Source organism: Vanacampus margaritifer, chromosome 6 (genome assembly GCF_051991255.1).
Source record: "Vanacampus margaritifer isolate UIUO_Vmar chromosome 6, RoL_Vmar_1.0, whole genome shotgun sequence".
Classification (NCBI taxonomy): domain Eukaryota; kingdom Metazoa; phylum Chordata; class Actinopteri; order Syngnathiformes; family Syngnathidae; genus Vanacampus; species Vanacampus margaritifer.
In genome coordinates this window covers 3,595,173-3,614,150 of record NC_135437.1, presented here as the reverse complement: position 1 = coordinate 3,614,150, position 18,978 = coordinate 3,595,173, and the positions used below count along the sequence as shown (strand labels likewise).

General features: G+C 44.0%; 3 protein-coding genes and 1 long non-coding RNA gene across 5 annotated transcripts in view; 2 read left to right on the top strand and 2 right to left on the bottom strand.

Annotated features, from left to right (window-relative positions):
* Window positions 1–2,357: 2,357 nt before the first annotated feature.
* On the bottom strand, window positions 2,358–18,925 carry LOC144053385 (uncharacterized). Of its 2 annotated transcripts, none has more exons than XR_013294407.1 (3): window positions 18,871–18,925; window positions 15,290–15,354; window positions 2,358–2,477 (listed from the first exon to the last, which is right to left on the bottom strand). It is a non-coding gene; the product is annotated as an uncharacterized LOC144053385 (long non-coding RNA). The 2 variants fall into 2 exon arrangements; XR_013294406.1 differs by having other exon boundaries at window positions 2,360–2,465; window positions 18,811–18,924.
* Window positions 11,011–13,034, bottom strand: LOC144053383 (induced myeloid leukemia cell differentiation protein Mcl-1 homolog). The gene is made up of 3 exons (XM_077567780.1): window positions 12,578–13,034; window positions 11,485–11,726; window positions 11,011–11,410 (listed from the first exon to the last, which is right to left on the bottom strand). The coding sequence occupies exons 1-3, from the start codon at window positions 12,993–12,995 to the stop codon at window positions 11,294–11,296; spliced, it is 777 nt and encodes a 258-aa protein (XP_077423906.1). The 5' UTR covers window positions 12,996–13,034; the 3' UTR covers window positions 11,011–11,293.
* On the top strand, window positions 14,326–16,679 carry exosc6 (exosome component 6). Its single transcript, XM_077567779.1, has 2 exons — window positions 14,326–14,703; window positions 15,593–16,679. Exons 1-2 carry the CDS (start codon window positions 14,426–14,428, stop codon window positions 16,137–16,139), a joined length of 825 nt encoding a protein of 274 aa, XP_077423905.1. The 5' UTR covers window positions 14,326–14,425; the 3' UTR covers window positions 16,140–16,679.
* The window catches only part of LOC144053381 (alanine--tRNA ligase, cytoplasmic-like), a 28,613-nt gene continuing 27,811 nt past the window's right edge, over window positions 18,177–18,978 (top strand). Inside the window, exon 1 of the mRNA XM_077567778.1 lies at window positions 18,177–18,298. The gene's annotated coding sequence lies outside the window, so the exon portion shown is untranslated. The remainder of the gene's footprint in view (window positions 18,299–18,978) is intronic.

The window sequence follows — 18,978 nt, the reverse complement described above, 5'->3', positions numbered from 1 at the left end:
GAGCAAATTACTTGTCCAACATTTGAAATATCTAAGCAAAATAACATTGGGAATTCAATTCCTAGAAGAGGCCCTCATGAAAGTGCCCTGACACCTCATCAGGGCAAATTATCCATAGTGGAATTTCTACTTCCCGCCGGTTCTTGTACTCTTTGCAGTTGATATTGTAGCTAAGTGTTTAATACAACAAATAGGAAATACAAAAACTATGGTCGAGCAGAAACGCATGTGCTGAGTTGTACATCCATTTTCCATGGAATCAGGAAGTCAGGCGACTCACCTTCATGGGAAATAATGAGTTATAAACACATCTTTTCATTTACAGTATTCATCCATCCATGGTATAAATCAGTGCCAGACCTTCCTTCCTTGTGTGTGTTTGTGTGTGTTAATGTAACTGTGAAGTGTGGACCATTACTAACTTGTATCATACTAATAATCACCAAATACATAGAAGAAACAAACCAATCACCAATCTTGAACATAAGCATAACAATGAATGACAAAATGAGAGAATCCATAGGGTGAAATGTAACTGACATCCATGGTATAGAATAGATGGTGTCCTTTAATGTACAGATTGCATAAGTAAGTCTAAATTAAAAGGTGATGCAATAGAATACTACAGTTATTTTTTTTGTTTTGTTTATGGGTTTTGTATTGAACATATAAACATGAACAAAACACAAAACACATTACAAGTATAAAATATAAGTTGAAGTAAAAAGAAAAACAAGAATAGGAGGAAAGAGAAGAGTTTATTTGTTCAAAAGGGGTAGGAGGAAGTAAAAAATTGATCTAGTCCTACCCCTTCTTCGTTTTATGTTGATACAATAAAAAGGTTAATGTATTTCAACAAAAGAAAATGTATAAACCTGGTCATATATACACGTGCACTTTAACATACGCACATTTGCCAGCGACACATGTACATGAAATTCATAGTCATAAACCATAATACATTTATAAATCATATCCTCATACTCACATATACAATTTTCATTACACTCATACCAATACATCTAAAGAAATTACAGCATACAATTTTAACAGCTCATGCTCTGATGTAAGTAAAAATAAATATTTACTTTGCTTTTAAACAGTTTTTTAAATTCAGCAAGTGACTGACATCTTTTCAGGTCAGTTCCAAAATTATTCCACAAATTAACCCCTTTTACAGAAACACGTCTTTGCTTAATATTTGTTCTTGTTTTTATTTTTTTGTAGACACTTGTACCCCTTATGTTATAAGGACTCTCTCTAATTTCAAACAGCTTCTGAGTACTGTGGCAGAGTAGATTGTAGTGTACTTTATACATTACTTTAATTCAGATTATTAAAATTGATTACCTCTAATATCCTTTACTGAGAACATAAAGTGCACCTCAAAAATATTTGTTAACCAGCTTTATTGAACGATGCCACAAAAAGGCATCTAAAAGATCAATCAGTAAACTCAATGTACAGTAAATGTAGCATGTACTGTAAATCTAAATGCAGCTTAACAAAGTTTAAATACAATAATAAACTGTTGTCATAGCGTGCTTTAAAGTCAGCCTACTCATGAAAACAAAACCTAATTCTAAAATAGCATTTCCTCTTGTTCTGCTCAGTCTGACCCAATAGGAGCCAGTATTATACTTACATAATACATGAAGATTTGATGACGAAACTGACAAAAAATAATTTGAAAATAACTTGCAATAATGGTGCTTTTTTTTTTTAAACAAAGGGAAAATAATATATGCAGTGAGTATTGTTGTTTGTGCAGTATGCATATGTTGCAACCACTTAATGTGCAAATACATTGTTTAAAGGTTTATAATTACCATGACACTGATTCTAGTTTCAATAGTTTCTGTGCTGTTTTGCATTGCGTCCTAGGACAAATATAATCTATTTGGGTAAATAAACAACGTACAAGTCTCTTTGTTTCATGTTTAATTTTAAAGTTAGAGAGGTATGAAGCATGTTACCTCTTTTTTTAAGAATACTGTAGGCCAGGGGTGCTCAAGTTCGGTCCTCGAGAGTCCCTACCCAGCCTGTTTTCCATGTTTCTCTCCACTAACACACCTGATTCATGATCAAGATCGTTATCAGGCTTCTGCAAAGCTTGCTGATTAGCTGATCATTGGATTCAGCTCTGCTGCAGAAGGAAAACATGGAAAACAGGCTGGATAGGGGCTCTCGAGGACCGAACTTGAGAACCCCTGCTGTAGGCCATTTCTCTATCTGCCAAACTGTTGCTTATACTGAAGTTTACTGTAGCTCAAAATGTGTACTCACAACTTCAGACAAAAAATAATAATATTAGACATATTACAAGAAAATATGCATATTAGCATATATAAACTACTGTACATTCACTGTCCATATTAATATATCTAATTTGAATGGCTTTCAGGCTCGACTGGTAACAGCAGAAAGACGGAAGATTCCAATCGAGGTCCAAGCGTCAGGCAAGGCTTCATGAGGTGCTGAAACAGGGTGATAAACTTCTCAAAATGATGCATAGAAAGGTCTGGATCACTATTAACAATGGTAGTAAAAGCTAACTACTCAAGATAACGTACATTGGTCTTCATTCACTAACGGTGCGTACACACAAATTTGTGTTTAAATCGTGCGTAGGCACGTTTGAGGCACAAATCTCTGATTCATCAACATGTTTGCACTTCAATTTGTGCATACTTTGTGAGCAAATTGTAATTGCATATGCACAAATAATGATCTACTTGGGAAAAAAAGATGTCACACCACAACAACAGTCAAAATGGTGTTCAGTAAAAGTAACCTACTGATACAAATACGTCAACACAAATACCCACCCCACTACAAACTTCGCTGACAAATCAAGTACAAGCTGCTTAATAGAAGCAAAGGCTTAAAATGACTTTAACTCATCTGTACCAGCACTGCAGCTTTGCTTACGTTTTTAGGCATGTTTACAAACATTTACAGCATTTTCATTGGAAGTGTCTTGTTCCTATCCTCGACATTGGAATAGTGAACAAGAAAGCACTATTGATCACACTACAGTGCAAACAGAGTCACACTCTGGTGAGGAAATGTCGTGCGCACGCGCACACACACACACACACGCACAGAAAGGAAGTCGTCCTTGTCCTCGGCATGCAGATAAACGGATGAATTTTCCAAATTAGTCATCTAATCTATATCCTGTAGCGTAAACAGGATTTTATAAAGCGTACAGTATGATTGGATTAGATATATTTGAATGAAGTGTTTAAAAGTGTTTAAAAGTCAAACTCTTAGAGTCTTACAGTATTACAGTTTTCTTCTCTTAATCTTCTATCTTTTTATCTATATTCTATCTTTGTCATTATTCACATATTTCTTCTCATACGCTGTAAAAAAAAAAATATATATATATATATAAAACTGTTTCCATACATCAGGTTTACAAATATGGGTCAAAATCATTAGTTACTCCAAGAGTAATAATATAATAATATTTCCTACTACTGGATTAGTGTTGTCATGATTTGGGTCAGCTGGTGGGCGGAGCCCACCATTCACACCTGCTGCCCATCATGCCATCAGACCAGAATAAAAGCCTGATGGACACAGCAAGGAGTGTCGGGTGATTACTCTGAGACGCCGCTCTCCCGACCCGACTGTACTCGTTCCTATAAGAGTTTCTCCTGCTGCCCATGACTGACCTTTTTGCCGCCACCGAGCGTGATTTTGAGTTTGTTTGTTATCCGCCTGTGCGTGTGAGTTTGTGTTTACTCTTGTCCTCCTGTGTGCGTGATTTTGTGTTTTCGTTTGTTGATACATTAAATCTAAGTTATCCTCATCCCTGCCGTGGCTCGCCTTCCTCACTGCATCTGGGTCCTCCCTTCTCAAGCCGTGACAGAATCACCCGACCAAGTATGGACCCCGCAGATCCCAACAGCCCGCGCCAGGTCCTGACCAGCCATGGACACTTGCTCGGCCAGCACGAGCAATATTTCCAGGATCTAAAGGAGGCGATGTCGGCACTAACTGCCCAGATTGGGTCGCTCACCTTGAAGATGGAGCGGAGACCGGAATACACGACTGCGGAAGACTCACGACCAGCCAGAACGTCTCCAGTCTTCCCCGCATCCCGATCAGCAGGCAATTTTGTCCTTCGGGAACCCAATATTCCCCATCCTCCCCGCTACGCTGGCGAAATTGGTGGGTGTGACCTGTTTATTCACCAGTGTAGCCTGGTTCTCGACCAACAGCCGCACACCTTCCCGGACGACGGCGCCAAAGTCGCCTTTATGATGAGCTTGCTTTCCGGCCAGGCAGCATTATGGGCGAGGGCGGTCAGCAAAGCCAACCCGGAGCTCCGAGCCTCAGTTCGGGCTTTCCTGACAGAATTCCGAAACGTCTTCGACCACCCAGTAAGAGGGAAGGAAGCGGGCAACCGCTTACTGGACTTCCAGCAAGCCGACTTATCCGTGGCGGAATACTCCATCTCCTTCCGGGTGTTGGCCGCTGAAAGTGGTTACGACGAAGCGGCGCTGTGCGGAATTTTCCGGCGGGGACTAAACCCGCGGATCAAGGACGAGCTGGCGGCATAGGACGAGACGTCCACTCTGGAGGAACTCATCGGCTTGGCCATCCGGTTGGATAACCGGTTGCGGGAGCGACGGCGGGAACGGGAGGAGGAGCGACGACCGGAGGCAACGGAAACGGCTGCTCAGCCGGTGTCGGTCACGTCCGCGAGGTGCTTCCTCGACGCCCCGCCTCCCGACACTTCGTGGCGACGCTCTCCTGCCAGAGATGGCGCTGAGCCTATGCAGCTGGGAGGAGGGCGGCTCTCGGCGACGGAGCACACGAACCGGTGGAGACACCTAGCGGCCAAGTGTGGGAGGCGGCCTGAGAGACACAGGCACGTCGCACCTGTTCCAGCCCCAACCATCCCATCCCAACGTAACCCAAGGAGACTACAAGTGTCAGGAGAAATGACATGGGGTGGGGTGAACGCGAGGATGACGGCTCTGGTGGATTCGGGGGCGGACGAATGCATTATTGACCCGAAGATGGTTAACATCCTGAAATGCCCGGTGGTTAAACTCGAGAGAGCCAAGGAGATGTACGACCTCGACGGGTGCCCCCTGGGTGTGATTACACACCGAACGGAGAGCCTACAGATGCGTCTATCGGGGAACCACGTGGAAACCATACAGTTCCTCATTATGCCGTCCCGGTCGGCCCCAGTGGTCCTGGGCCTGACTTGGCTGGCCAGGCATAACTGGGGCATGCCCAGGTTGGAGAGATGGAGCGTGTTCTGTCACTCGCATTGCCTGCAGTCAGCAGTGGATGATCACAGTGGCCCAGCCAAAGCCACGTTAGAGGAGATTAACCTGGATGAGGTACCGGCAGAATACCACGACTTGCAGGAGGTTTTTAGTAAGGACCGGGCCATGTCTCTCCCCCCACATCGACCTTATGACTGCGCAATAGAACTGGTTCCTGGGGCACCGCTGCCTGGTACACGCCTGTATCAAATTGCCAAGCCGGAACTTCAAGCCCTCACGGAGTACATCACCACGTCCCTGGCGGCCGGGCTGATTCGGCCTTCCAAGTCGCCGCTAGGGGCGGGGTTCTTCTTCGTGGAAAAGAAAGACAAGACCCTACGCCCGTGCATCGATTTCCGTGGTCTGAACGACATAACCATCAAAAACAAATATCCTTTGCCGCTAATGGACTCAGCATTTGCTCCCTTACATTCAGCTACGGTGTTCACCAAACTAGACCTTCGTAGTGCCTACCATCTGGTTAGGATAAGGAAGGGCGATGAGTGGAAGACAGCGTTTAAAACACCTATTGGGCATTTTGAATATTTGGTTATGCCGTTTGGCCTCTCACATGCTCCCGCAGTATTCCAGGGGTTCATTAATGACGTCTTGCGTGACATGATCAATCACTTCTGCTTTGTGTACCTTGACGACATCTTGATCTTCTCGAGAGATCTAGCTGAACATCGGCAACACGTTCGGCTAGTCCTGGAGCGGCTGCTGAAGAACCGGCTATATGTAAAAGCCGAGAAGTGTGCGTTTCACACCAGCTCAGTCCAGTTCCTCGGATATATTGTGGAGAAGGGTCGGTTGAGAGCCGACGCAGCCAAGATCCAGGCCGTGGTTGAGTGGCCAACGCCCACGTCCCGGAAACACCTACAGAGGTTCCTTGGGTTCGCGAATTTCTACCGTCGATTCGTCCGCAACTACAGTTTAAAAGCGGAACCTCTAACAAGACTGACATCCACCAAGATTCCGTTTGTTTGGACCCAACTGGCTGAGGCCGCGTTAGTTAAATTAAAAGTATTATTTTCGCGTTCCCCGGTGTTGACACACCCCAACGAGGCTCTTCCCTTTGTCGTTGAGGTCGATGCTTCAGAGACAGGAGTGGGGGCAGTGTTGTCACAACGGTCCCCGGGGGACCAGAGGCTACACCCCTGCGCCGGCTCAACCAGGCTGAGCGCAACTACGACGTGGGCAACCGTGAGCTGCTGGCCATTATCCTTGCGTTGCAGGAGTGGCGGCACTGGCTGGAGGGTGCGGCGGAACCTTTCCAGATATTTACGGACCACAAGAACTTGGCGTACCTCCGGTCCGCCCGAAGGTTGAATCCCCGCCAGGCACGCTGGGCCCTGTTCCTAACCAGATTCAACTACACCATCACCTACCGACCAGGAGCCCGGAACACCAAGCCGGACGCCTTGTCCCGCATACACAGTCCAGCCGCCGAGGGGTCTCCACCCGAAGCTATTGTCCCGGAGAACAGAGTATTGGGAGTCCTCCAGTGGGAAGTGGAGCGGAAGGTGGCGGATGCAGCGGACGACACGCAGACCCCGGTCGCGTGCCCTGGAGACAAGTTGTTCGTGCCCACACACCTTCGGCAAGAGGTGCTACAGTGGGGGCATGCATCGAAGGTAGCATGTCACCCTGGGGTGGGTCGCACGCTGTCCTTGATAGCGCAGATATTTTGGTGGCCCGGGCTACGCAAGGACATCCAGGACTATGTCACGACCTGTACTGTGTGTGCCCGTAATAAGCCCTCCCGCCTGAAGCCATCCGGCCAGCTCCGACCCCTGCCCATTCCCCACCGTCCTTGGTCGCATGTGGCCTTGGATTTCATTACCGGGCTACCTCCTTCCAACGGGAAGTCGGTAATCCTTACGGTGGTGGACCGATTTTCAAAGATGGCACACTATCGCCCTCCCCAAGTTACCCACCTCATTACAAACGGCGGATATCCTGATAAAGGACGTTTTCAGGATCCACGAGATACCAGCGGACCTCGTCTCTGACACGGGGCCCCAGTTCGTGTCCCGGGTTTGGAAGGCCTTCTGCAAGTCCTTGGGGGCTACGGCTAGCCTGTCGTCGGGCTATCACCCCCAATCCAATGGGCAGATGGAGCGAGCCAACCAGGACTTGGAGGCGGCGCTTCGATGTGTGTGCCATCAGCACCCTTCCTCGTGGGCGTCCCACCTCCCATGGGTCGAATACGCCCACAACACTCTCGAGTGCTCTGCCACAGGCGTGTCCCCGATCAACGCGGCCTGTGGCTATCAACCCCCCTTGTTTCCTTCCCAGGAGGGCATGGTTGCCATTCCCTCAGTCCAGACCCACCTCCGCCGGGCTCGCAGGGTTTGGCAAGACACCAGGAAGGCCCTGTGCCGCACCTCGGACCGCAACAAGCGGCTCGCGGACAGGCACCGGGTTCCGGCACCGCTCTACCGACCGGGCCAGAAGGTGTGGCTCTCCACTAGGGACCTACAGTTGGCCGGGAGTTCAAAGAAGCTGGGGCCGCGGTTCATCGGCCCGTTTGAGGTCAACGCTATGGTCAACCCGGTGGCTGTTCGGTTCAACATGCCCCCTACTCAAGGTGCACCCAGTGTTCCACACGTCCCTGCTCAAGCCTGTCTCTGCCAGTCCGTTGTGCCCGCCGACCGTGCCCCCGCCGCCTCCTCGGGTCGTGGGTGGGCAGCCTGTTTACACAGTAAGGGACATTCTGGACTCTTGAAAGCGGGGCAGAGGGTTGCAGTATCTGGTCGACTGGGAGGGGTACGGACCCGAGGACCGCCAGTGGGTTCCCCGCTCCTGGATTTTGGACCAGTCCCTCGTCCGGGATTTCCATTTGGCGCACCCATCGGCGGCGGGTGGTCCGCCTGGGGGCGTCGTTGGGGGGGGGGGGGGGGTATTGTCATGATTTGGGTCAGCTGGTACAAACCTGCTGCCCATCATGCCATCAGACCAGAATAAAAGCCTGATGGACACAGCAAGGAGTGTCGGGTGATTACTCCGAGACGCCGCTCTCCCGACCCGACTGTACTCGTTCCTACAAGAGTTTCTCCTGCTGCCCATGACTGACCTTTTTGCCGCCACTGAGCGTGATTTTGAGTTTGTTTGTTATCCGCCTGTGCGCGTGAGTTTGTGTATACTCTTGTCCGCCTGTGTGCGTGATTTTGTATTTTCGTTTGTTGATACATTAAATCTAAGTTATCCTCATCCCTGCCGTGGCTCGCCTTCCTCACTGCATCTGGGTCCTCCCTTCTCAAGCCGTGACAAGTGTTTAGCATATCTGCCCACAGTCAAGAGATCCTGGGTTTGAATCTCATCTTGTGTGTTTGCATGTTTTCTGCAGGTACTTCCTTCTCCCCACATTCCAAAACCATGTATGCTAGGTAAATTAACTCTTTGACTGCCAGACGTTTTCAGAAAAGGGATGCCGTGGGTGCCAGCCGATTTAAGCATTTTGACTGATCTTTCAAGGTCCACAGAAAAGAGTCATCGCTGCCATCTAGGGGCCAAAAATAGGCATTATACTAACTAGATCGGCTTGATACTTTCAGCACAGCTGGCCAAGGCTTTCCTCCACCCGTTTCCAAAAAAAACTTGGTGAACGTCTTTTAACGTCTTTGCCGCTCCTCCCTAGGATTTTACTAAACGTTATTTAACGTTTTTGGCAGTCAAAGAGTTAAAGACTGATTCATCTTTAGGTGTGACTATAACCGTAAAAGTTAGGAATGTTCTGATCACATTTTTTTGCCCCAGAGTCCAAGTCTGAGTCACTTGATTTTAAGTAGTACAATATATTGAATGTAGTAGTGGAGTTTTCTTTTTTTTAGTATTTCCGTAGACGGGCACAGTTAGAAATGGGGCTTTACACCAGTTTGTGGGAGTGAACACAATCGACTTGATTCATCGTATTCTCTTTAAATTCAGTGCAGGCGAGGTGCAAGTAGTCCAGGAGATTGCTGTACGCAAAGTATATTTATATTATATTTATAAGGAACTGTAAGAAGCGACCTGCACTTGCGGATGATGTCAAGTTGGCTGCTGTAAAGTCTGCCTGCACTTCAAAATCCACCAAAATCGCATTATGCCACCTGTGCCACAACTTAGACCTACTTTGAGTCTTTCTAAGATATTTTCTACTGAAAATGAAAATGAAGATGTGCCAGTTTTTACGCTAAGCACACATGCACCTGTCTATGGAAAGAGCCTTTGGAGTCTTTAACTTAACTTTTAGCGACCATATCAAATCAGTCACTACCATCTGAATAACATCTCCAGAGTAAAGGGTCGCATACTCCAAGCAGACCTGGAGAAGCTTATCCATGCTGGTAGACTTGTTTATTGTAATGGTCTTCTGAATGGACCAACTCAAATGAACATTAAACAGCTTCACCTCTTTGAATTTATTACATGCACACAGTGATAAATTGTGCATTTCGGCTCTATCATGTACTTATTTTCAGACCATTTGAAACCAATAAAAGCTATATTTTAAAGCTGCTCTCAGTAACAATTTGGCAAAAAACATCATTACAATAGCCTTTTTATTTGACCTTCTATGACTGAAACATCTTCTAATTAGTAGATCATCACCATAGCTGTTCACAATGGGTACTCCTGCAAGCCTCTGGCCAACAGTTTTCAAACTGGATTTGGGTTTGAACCCCCACCCCCACCCTCTGTCTGCGGATGTGACATAATGTGCGCATTGAAGACGTGAAGGGAGTGTGCAGTTTCATTTTTCGTCAGCAGGTAGCAGTAGCAATTCAAAATTGTTTTTTTTTTTTTTTGCGTTCAGTAGCTTTAATGTTCGTTGGTTACATTGATAAGAAATAAAGAAGGATGATGGGAAAGAAATTAAATACACATCACTTTAAAGTTGTGATGTACCGAATATTCGGGCGAAAATGGCAATTTTTGTGTGCCATTTTTGGCATTTGGCCGAAATAAAATTAAAGCCGAAAAAATATGGCCGAAATAGGATGTTGTGGTGACGCAAGCAACAACAACAAAAAAACGCTGCAAGCAAGCGTCTGTTTGAATTTAACAGCGAAGGCGAGAGTGAGCTCCCGTGGTCATTGCGCACACCGGAGAAGGGCGTCGCTTGGTGTCCAACATTTAAGCGAGTCGAAAAAAGACAGAAAAACTGCCGTGTACTGCAGTACAGGTGAGCCACTCTTCGCACGCATCCGTGACCGCCTGTGAAAACTACATTGACTATAAAGTGCAATCGCACCGCCAGAAAATGCTCAACCCTCATTTGGTGTTTAATGTAACTGCGGTGTGAGCACATTTCAATTTATATTGTGCTTGGTTAAAATGACAGTGCTTAATATTTTATAATATTCTAATTTTAATTTATAATATATGCAATGATAGTAAAAATTGGCATAATTTTTTCCCCCGGTGTTTCGGTTTTCGGTCAATCATTTTTTCATTTTTGGTTTTGGACAAATATTTTCATTTCGGTGCATACCTACTTAAAAAGGTTGCTAGTTGTTACATGTTGCTATGCTCATATAGGCACCAACCAATAATAAGGGTGTGAAAACATACATGAGGAACAAAGAGATACATCAAAGGCATGCCAAAAAGTAGGCACATGCCTGTCTGGTTCCGGCGCCTCAAGTCAGCAGTGATATTTTTTATGGGGTCAAACAACATGGTGCAGAGATGAACACAAACACCGTAATAATTTACAACACAAAGATACTTAAAATTAATTTGTTTATTTACCTTTACAAAAATATTGGTTTTGTTTATTTTTACAATAAGAATATTTTAATAAAAATACAGCATAAGGAAACTGTCATTTCAATAGTAAATAAAAGTAATAATAAAAAAACATTCCTGACTAGAATATGTAGTTATGATTTTCACCAGAACAAATAATTTTTATATAGATATTATTTTTTCTTTTCTTTTTCAACAGAAATATGAACAAGGAACACCTTTGTTCATATTTCTGTGTTGTTTTTTTCCCCAGTCCATGGTGTTCACATAAACAAACAGAGAAGCGCTGCAGTGCCACTGGCCAAACCAACAAAGGCTAAGAGGACATTCCACACTGTAGACTCCAGGTCATCTTCCTTGAAGAATTCTACAAATCCATCCTGATGAGGAAAAACAAGGATGATAAGTTGGAGAGTGCAGAAATCACAGAGGATACATTTGGCATGTTGCTCACCCAAGCATTGTGCTGCACCAGCCAGGTGCGTTGGTGTGACAGCAGGTAGGTAGAGACCTCATGGGCCACCAGCTCCACGCAGCTCGCCTGCTGCTTCTCCTGAGACACCACAGCGGCGAAAGCCACCAGGCTGGCGATGCGACACCAGTTCGTGGCCCCGTCCGCAAATTGAATCTTGGCCACCTCGCTGATGAAGGTCATGTCGTGTCCTCTTCGGTCCAATGATAGTTTGTTGATGATGCCTTGAAGACAAATCGAAACTCAAATAAGAAAACATGCTCATTTAGCTACACATTTTATTGATTGATTACCCCCGGTACATATAAAACCCTCTGGGCTCTGACTTAACAGTGTGATTTTTGTCTGATTGTCTTTAATTTCAAACTCCAGCTCATATATAAATGCATCAATAGTTATACAGTTTACTAAAATTGCACCGTTTGGCGGCTTAATTATGGAGCAAATGACTGAAACAAATCAGATTTTGATAAGGGCTGTAGTCCCTCTGCTAGCTGAAGGAGGACTACACAATATGCTAAATAAGATAAAAGGAAGGATTATGCGCAGCCTACCTGAAAATGTCCTTTTTGATTACTGTCTGTGATTGTGCAAACAAACAAAAGCTGTATGTAGTAAAAGAACAATATTCTCTCTTTTTTTAGATGCACCTTTAGATTAAAATAAGCAAAGTAACAAAAATTGCAGCGTTCAAAGAACATCAAAGAGCAAGACGTTATTAAAACATCAAAGAGCAAGACGTTATTAAAACGTCACAGAGAAAGACGTTATTAAAACGTCACAGACGTTAAACTAGTAGGCAACTTAAAAAGTCAATCCAAAGAACAGTACTTACATACAAGCATACACTTACCATTTTATCTGAACTTGTGCAGTAAAATAACAATAGTCTTTTTGTTTTTTTTAGATGCACCTTTGTATTGAAAAAGTGATCATAGATCAATAACAACATGGCAGCCTAACGGTTAACGGTTGGTATAACTTTCTTGATGGACAGTACACCAAAGAGCAACACGTTAAAGAGGCTATTAAAAAGTGAATCCAAAGAACAGTATATAAAATCAAATAGGCTTACCATTGTATCGGAACCTGTGCTTGTCCACCAGCATCGTCACGACCCTTTTCATCGTAGACAGAGCTTTGCTTTGGTTCCAAGTAGGCTTGGACAGCCCGGTAAAGTCACTGAGGAAGCGGCCGATGAGTCGCCTTGTGTTGGTGTCCAGGACGTCGGGGGAGGCGAGGGTCTGGAGCAGCGGCGACGGCGAGTTTTCGATGTCGCCGCTATCAGAGAGACCTTTTACCTCCCGTGGCTCACCGGGTCCGGACTTCGGTGTGCAGTGGGAACCAGCCGTAGCGTTTAAGTAGACGACCAGCTGCCGCTGCGGTGGCACGACACCTTCCACGACTGCATTTTGAGGCAATGTTAAAGCGTCCATGAGTCCTATGTTGGTGTTTCGCCGCATCAAGCATCTAGTCTCCCGCATCCCGTCCATGTCGAGTGTCGCTAGGTAACAGCAAAGATGTCAACGTTCTGCCTTTATGTCTACGCCTCCTACAAGCAAGGAAAGTTATGCGCATGCGTATTTTATCCGCACGTCTGTGGCGAGAAGTGAAGCCACCGGCGGCCATCTTAAATTGCCACTCGGCAAGCGCGCCTACATCGCATTGTTTTATTTTCTTTCTCTATGGCGAAAATGCCACAGTGTGGGGTGTACGATTGTATCAATAAGTGAGCGAAGTGTCTATGCACATTTCAAGGGTAACAATGGTATTATACTTTTTTTCTAATAACTTAAGGTGTATCTTCTAGTGCTACTCGAAGATTTGTCTGTATCATGTTGTCAACAAAGCAAAGTCCATCAGGAAAAAATAATAAATAAAATAATAATAATAAAATAAAAAATAATTTTGTCATGACCTCGTTTTCTGCGCACTTTTCCTGGTTGGAGGTCGTAAAAATTGGACTTCCCATTTTTCGCGAATGTTTTTTCGCACGGAAAAACTTGAAGTTTGTTGCTGTTAGTAAACATAACATTGAAAACTGACGCTCGAGGACGCAGCCAACCAGGAATGAGCGTGAAACCAGCCCACCAATCACGAGCGGGCATTCGCACAGCAAAATGTGCATATGCCACTGGTAGTAGCTTAACTCCGTGAATCGAGGAAGCAGCCAACCAAGAATGAGCGTGAAACCAGCCCACCATTCATGAGCGGGCGTGTGCACAGCAAAAATTTGCATATGCCAATGATAGCAGTTTATCATCAAAGGACAATTTACAGTCTTCACTTACAAAGAAGCACATTTATTGGGCAATTTACCAAATGTGCTCACTTGCACAAAACTGGGGTCCTGTTCTTCCCAAGAGGTTAAAAATACCAATCATTCTGACTGCCAATCAGCAAGGATCACTCTGTCACAGAGGACATCACTTTGGCTAATCAGCAGAGTTCTAGAGCTCTTTTTTTTTTTTTGGTGTGTTTTTCAAGCCAGTCAAAGGTTACCGAAATGTTGGGTTCCTTAAGTTTACAGTGTTATAATGGCTTGCAAATACGAATATTCAAGAGCTGCTATTGGCCACAACTAACGCCCAGTTATTCCGAGCAACAAGTTACAACTATTTACAAGATGTGCTGCACTTTGCGTGTTTAAACAAGCTGCAATGATACAACACTAATTGCAAAAACTGTATAAAGTACAATAAATAACAATATAACACAAAAAAATAAGGAAAACGAATATACGAATTTGTGTCGGTTTTTCAAAGTTTCAACATGAAATTCATTTGACGGAACTACATGTTGATCGTCTGTGTTTCAGGTAGGACGTTTTTATATACCGGACCTATTCACAATCTGCCTCAAGTGCCTCCAGTGGTGCCGTGCCTTCCCATAGTTGCTTCTCTACCGTGAAAGCCCTATCACCATGCCTGTTGACACCAGACGAGTACGCGGTCCAGAGGTCTCCCAAAGTCCGTCTTTGTTCGCGTGTAAGCCGGCGGCGGTCTTTTCCTCGCACGGTCCCCGAGCAGGCGGCCGACAGCGGGACCAAGTGGACGTCCGGCCTGTTTTTGTCAGGTGCGGGCTAGTGAGCCAGGCTAAGGGCTCCGCGTACATGGAGGCTGGAGACACCAAGTTGATGTGCTGCGTTTATGGTCCCAGAGAAACGGAGCGTAAAGATGAGACTGATATGAAGTGTGGAAGGTAATCTTTTTTCTTTTCTTTTTCTAAGATATTTGTTATTTAATTATGATCTGTCGCTCATGAATTATATGTGGTGGGGAAAAACAACAACCTTGCCAGCAAGCTGAATTCTCGCGATATTTGTGAGTTTACAAACTCCGTAGAATGATTATTTATCATTCTCCCTCGAGTTCATCACAATTATCAATCTGCCTTGCGAGGTTAAAAAAAAACTTCTTAAGATGGACAATGGATGGACTTAATGTCATCTCACTTCAGTTTATTTGTATTAAAATTTTCTGTATTTGTCTTTTAATTGAAACCATAGTTTTATCCTTTGGTCCTTGCATATGTTTTTGGGTGCTGCCATTTTTTTGGAAGGTTATGTTTAAAAAAACATGTGCGACATTAGGCCCCACTTTGAGATCTTCAGCAGTAACCAAAATTATGTCAAATTTGATAGTTTTCCTCATAATTCAATGCATTTAGAAAAAAAAGTTAAATTTTAACTTTATTAGTTCAAACTTGATTGTTTTGTTGAATTTTTTTGGGACAAAATGATACACAGTTAGCAATTTAGAATAGTGTTTGGGATGTCTTGACTCACAGTTCTGACGTTCGGGTCCCAGTTTCAGCTCATTGAATGTCCTCTCCGTGTATGCATGGTTTTCTCTATGTGGGACAAGCAGCATATATAGTATTGAAATGGGTTGGTTGGAGAAATATACACTCCTCATAACATTTGGATGCCCCTATTTAGTATTATGTGGGTCAGCAACAATGCATTTTTATGCTACTTTATATCTGTATGTTATACAGAAACATATTGACATTGATTTTAATTGTAGGATTTTTGTTACTATTTAAATTATAGAGCCCTCAAAAAAATTGTTGTTCTTTGTGTAACCAGATTGACAACAGACATGCGGTTTGCTCCATTCTCTTGCCCGGAGAGAGGTTCCTGGATTCAAGGGAGTCAGGACAAGGACTTCTCCTTGATGCTTCATGAAAGTCTGCAGCCTGCCCTGTGCCTCCATAAATACCCCCGCTCTCAGATAGAGGTCAACGTGATGGTTCTTGAAAACAGCGGCTCAGTTCTAGCGCATGCCATCACCTGCGCATCCCTCGCGCTAGCTGATGCGGGAATCGAAATGTACGACCTAGTGCTCGGCTGCGCCATCCGCCAGGATGGGGCCTCTTATGTGGTCGACCCAACGTACGCAGAGGAAAACGGAAGCGGCTCGCCCAGTGGTGACAATCAGGGAAGACTGACTCTGGCATTCCTCCCTAGCTTGAACCAGGTTTCTGGGCTGCAGTCCGATGGAGAAATGACTGAAGAGACACTCTCTGCTGCGGTGCGCACCTGCATTGAGGGATGCTATAAGATATATCCAGTCATCCAGCAAGCTCTGGCCAAGGCAGTGCGACGGGCGGCCCCCCCACCATCAGAGAGCTGATGGAGTTAGTAGTTTACTGGGTCAGTGTCACTATAAAATGCCTTTGGGGTCCTCATCAAAATCACAGTCATCATGAAGATGTAATAGTAAAATTAAACTGAGTTCTTTCTATTATTGACTTAAAGTGTCCACAAGTTATTTAATAAAACAAGTGATTGTTATTATGTACTGTATATTGTATTTTTATACGTGAAAATTTTGCATGTGTCTGTGAAACTGATTTCCGCCCTTGCCATCTTGTCATAACTGAATTCTTCTCATGTTTCATTCACATTGGGACAAGCATTGCCGCTTTTGTCTTGAGTGGAAAACATAGGACATTGCAGATGGAACTACTTTAATCTCAAAGGGTACCACATGCTCTGAACTGTGTGACCTTGCTTGAACTGATCCAGTATTATCTAACAAACCATGGGCAACGTATAGCAATGAGAACTGAGTGCATAAGATTCCGTTTTTAACGCCTCCCTCAAGATACTTCACCATATGAACAGCAATGTTTCTGTCACCAGAATAAAAAAAACCCTGACCTACCTGTTATACTGCTAACGTTCGATTTATTTGAAACTATAAATTTAAGTTAGGGCTGGGCAATGAATCAAATTCATTTGTCATTTTAAAAATCGAATCTTTGATAATGATCAAAATCGTGAAATCAATGTACATATTAATAAATACACTTATGTCCTCGTCTGTATTAGTGAAACCTGTTATTCTTTGTTTCTGTTACATTTCCTAACGTTATGAGTTGTAATGAGTGGCAGAATGCTGGATGGGTGTTTTACAAAATATGTTTACAATAGTTACTACGCACAAATTATGAATAGCTATTATTATTTTTTGCACAAGCTATGATTAAGTTCACGTTAAAACTGATTTAAAATCAGAATACATTATTGTTGTCTGAACATTTTGCCCAGGATTTATTTTGTAATAAATGTATGTTGGGTTTATTACTTCAATTAAAATAATAATATCCAGAATAATTAATTTTTATTGTATTTTTTTTGCCATATCACCCAGCCCTAATTAAGTCATACATTTTTCTCGAGGCAAGCTCAGGGTTTTGGTTACGAGCAAATTACTTGTCCAACATTTGAAATATCTAAGCAAAATAACAGTGGGAATTCAATTCCTAGAAGAGGCCCTCATGAAAGTGCCCTGACACCTCATCAGGAAAAATTATCCATAGTGGAATTTCTACTTCCCGCCGGTTCTTGTACTCTTTGCAGTTGATATTGTAGCTAAGTTTAATACAACAAATAGGAAATACAAAAACTATGGTCGAGCAGAAACGCATGTGCTGAGTTGTACATCCATTTTCCATGGAATCAGGAAGTCAGGCGACTCACCTTCATGGGAAATAATGAGTTATAAACACATCTTTTCATTTACAGTATTCATCCATCCATGGTATAAATCAGTGCCCCAGACCTTCCTTCCTTGTGTGCGTTTGTGTGTGTTAATATATCTGTGAAGTGTGGACCATTACTAACTTGTATCATACTAATAATCACCAAATACATAGAAGAAACAAACCAATCACCAATCTTGAACATAAGCATAACAATGAATGACAAAATGAGAGAATCCATAGGGTGAAATGTAACTGACATGATGTCAGCGACATCCATGGTATAGAATAGATGGTGTCCTTTAATGTACAGATTGCATAAGTAAGTCTAAATTAAAAGGTGATGCAATAGAATACTACAGTTACTAAGACTGATGATTCTAATCAATGAAACGTGATGCGTGGTGTTTTATAGCCTGTACTTTAAAGTGGAGCATTATTCTCCCAATGTATTTCATAAACATATACAACAGGGGGGGGGGGACAATTTACTTGTAGCATTAAAAAGACATACATAACGCACACGAATATAGCTTGAAGACATGACAGTTTTCAGTTAGTTGCATCAGCCGAGCAAAGCTTTTCGTGTCAGTGGAGTGGCGAGCTTGAATTAGAGTGAAAGTCAATCTGACCAATGAAAATCGACATTTGATGACACGACGGTGCGTGTGGACCAATTGACGCTCATCTTGGGCGTGTTCCTGAACCATAAGCTTTGCTTTTTCTGGACGAGCAGCGTGGGCAAACGTATAGCGGTGTGTCTGGTGTCCGAAAATCAACTCATTCTGCGACCTTAGCGGCTTCTGTGAGTACGAAGCTTTGCCCTGGCGGCTTGCGGTAAAAGAAAAATACACTTTGACATTCGGGAAGTCCGCCCAGTTGGAGTTGTTGGCTGAAAGATCGGCGTTAGTCTGTTGTGAGCTAGCCGGCGTAGCTAACACTTCGTTAGCTCACGTCAGAGTTGGTGCCACTGTCCAGCAGCGATCAGCTGAGCGGCGTCCACTGCGGTACACTGGTTTGCACGAAAGCTTGGCTTTTTGAGCTCTCCAACTGCCAATATGTTTATTTTAGTATTCCACGTTACCTCAGAGATACTGCAATTCGAAACAAGAAGGATCCTATTAATTGGTTATAAGCGCCTATCACTTTATAGTCCCTTTATAATCCTCCGTTTTAAACTGTATTATCACTACTTTATAATCACCAGGTACACACGTTTCCTGTTTTAATGTATTATCACTATCAGCACTTCCCAGCATTTTGCGTGACTGGCCTGTTTGCAGAAGTTTCCATCCTATTACCTCAGTGAATTTTCACCTGCTGTGGTTGTCAGCCGTGGTGTAGTTTAGTAGTCAGTAGCGCGCCAGGGCTGTTTACCTTGTTCCAGTGGGCTCCAGGCTTAACTGCTTGCTTTCCCTTGCTGCCTGCCCATCGTATCAATGAATAAACCTCCCGGGAACACTACTCGTCTCTTATTGCCTTTTA

Coding starts and splice junctions, on each gene's coding strand:
- LOC144053383 (XM_077567780.1), bottom strand. CDS start 12,995: ATGGACGGGATGCGGGAGACTAGATGCTTGATGCGGCGAAACACCAAC. Junction 11,727..12,577: donor GCACAGGTTCCGATACAATG/GTAAGCCTATTT, acceptor TTTGTCTTCAAG/GCATCATCAACAAACTATCA. Junction 11,411..11,484: donor TGGTGCAGCACAATGCTTGG/GTGAGCAACATG, acceptor TTTCCTCATCAG/GATGGATTTGTAGAATTCTT.
- exosc6 (XM_077567779.1), top strand. CDS start 14,426: ATGCCTGTTGACACCAGACGAGTACGCGGTCCAGAGGTCTCCCAAAGT. Junction 14,704..15,592: donor ACTGATATGAAGTGTGGAAG/GTAATCTTTTTT, acceptor TTGTGTAACCAG/ATTGACAACAGACATGCGGT.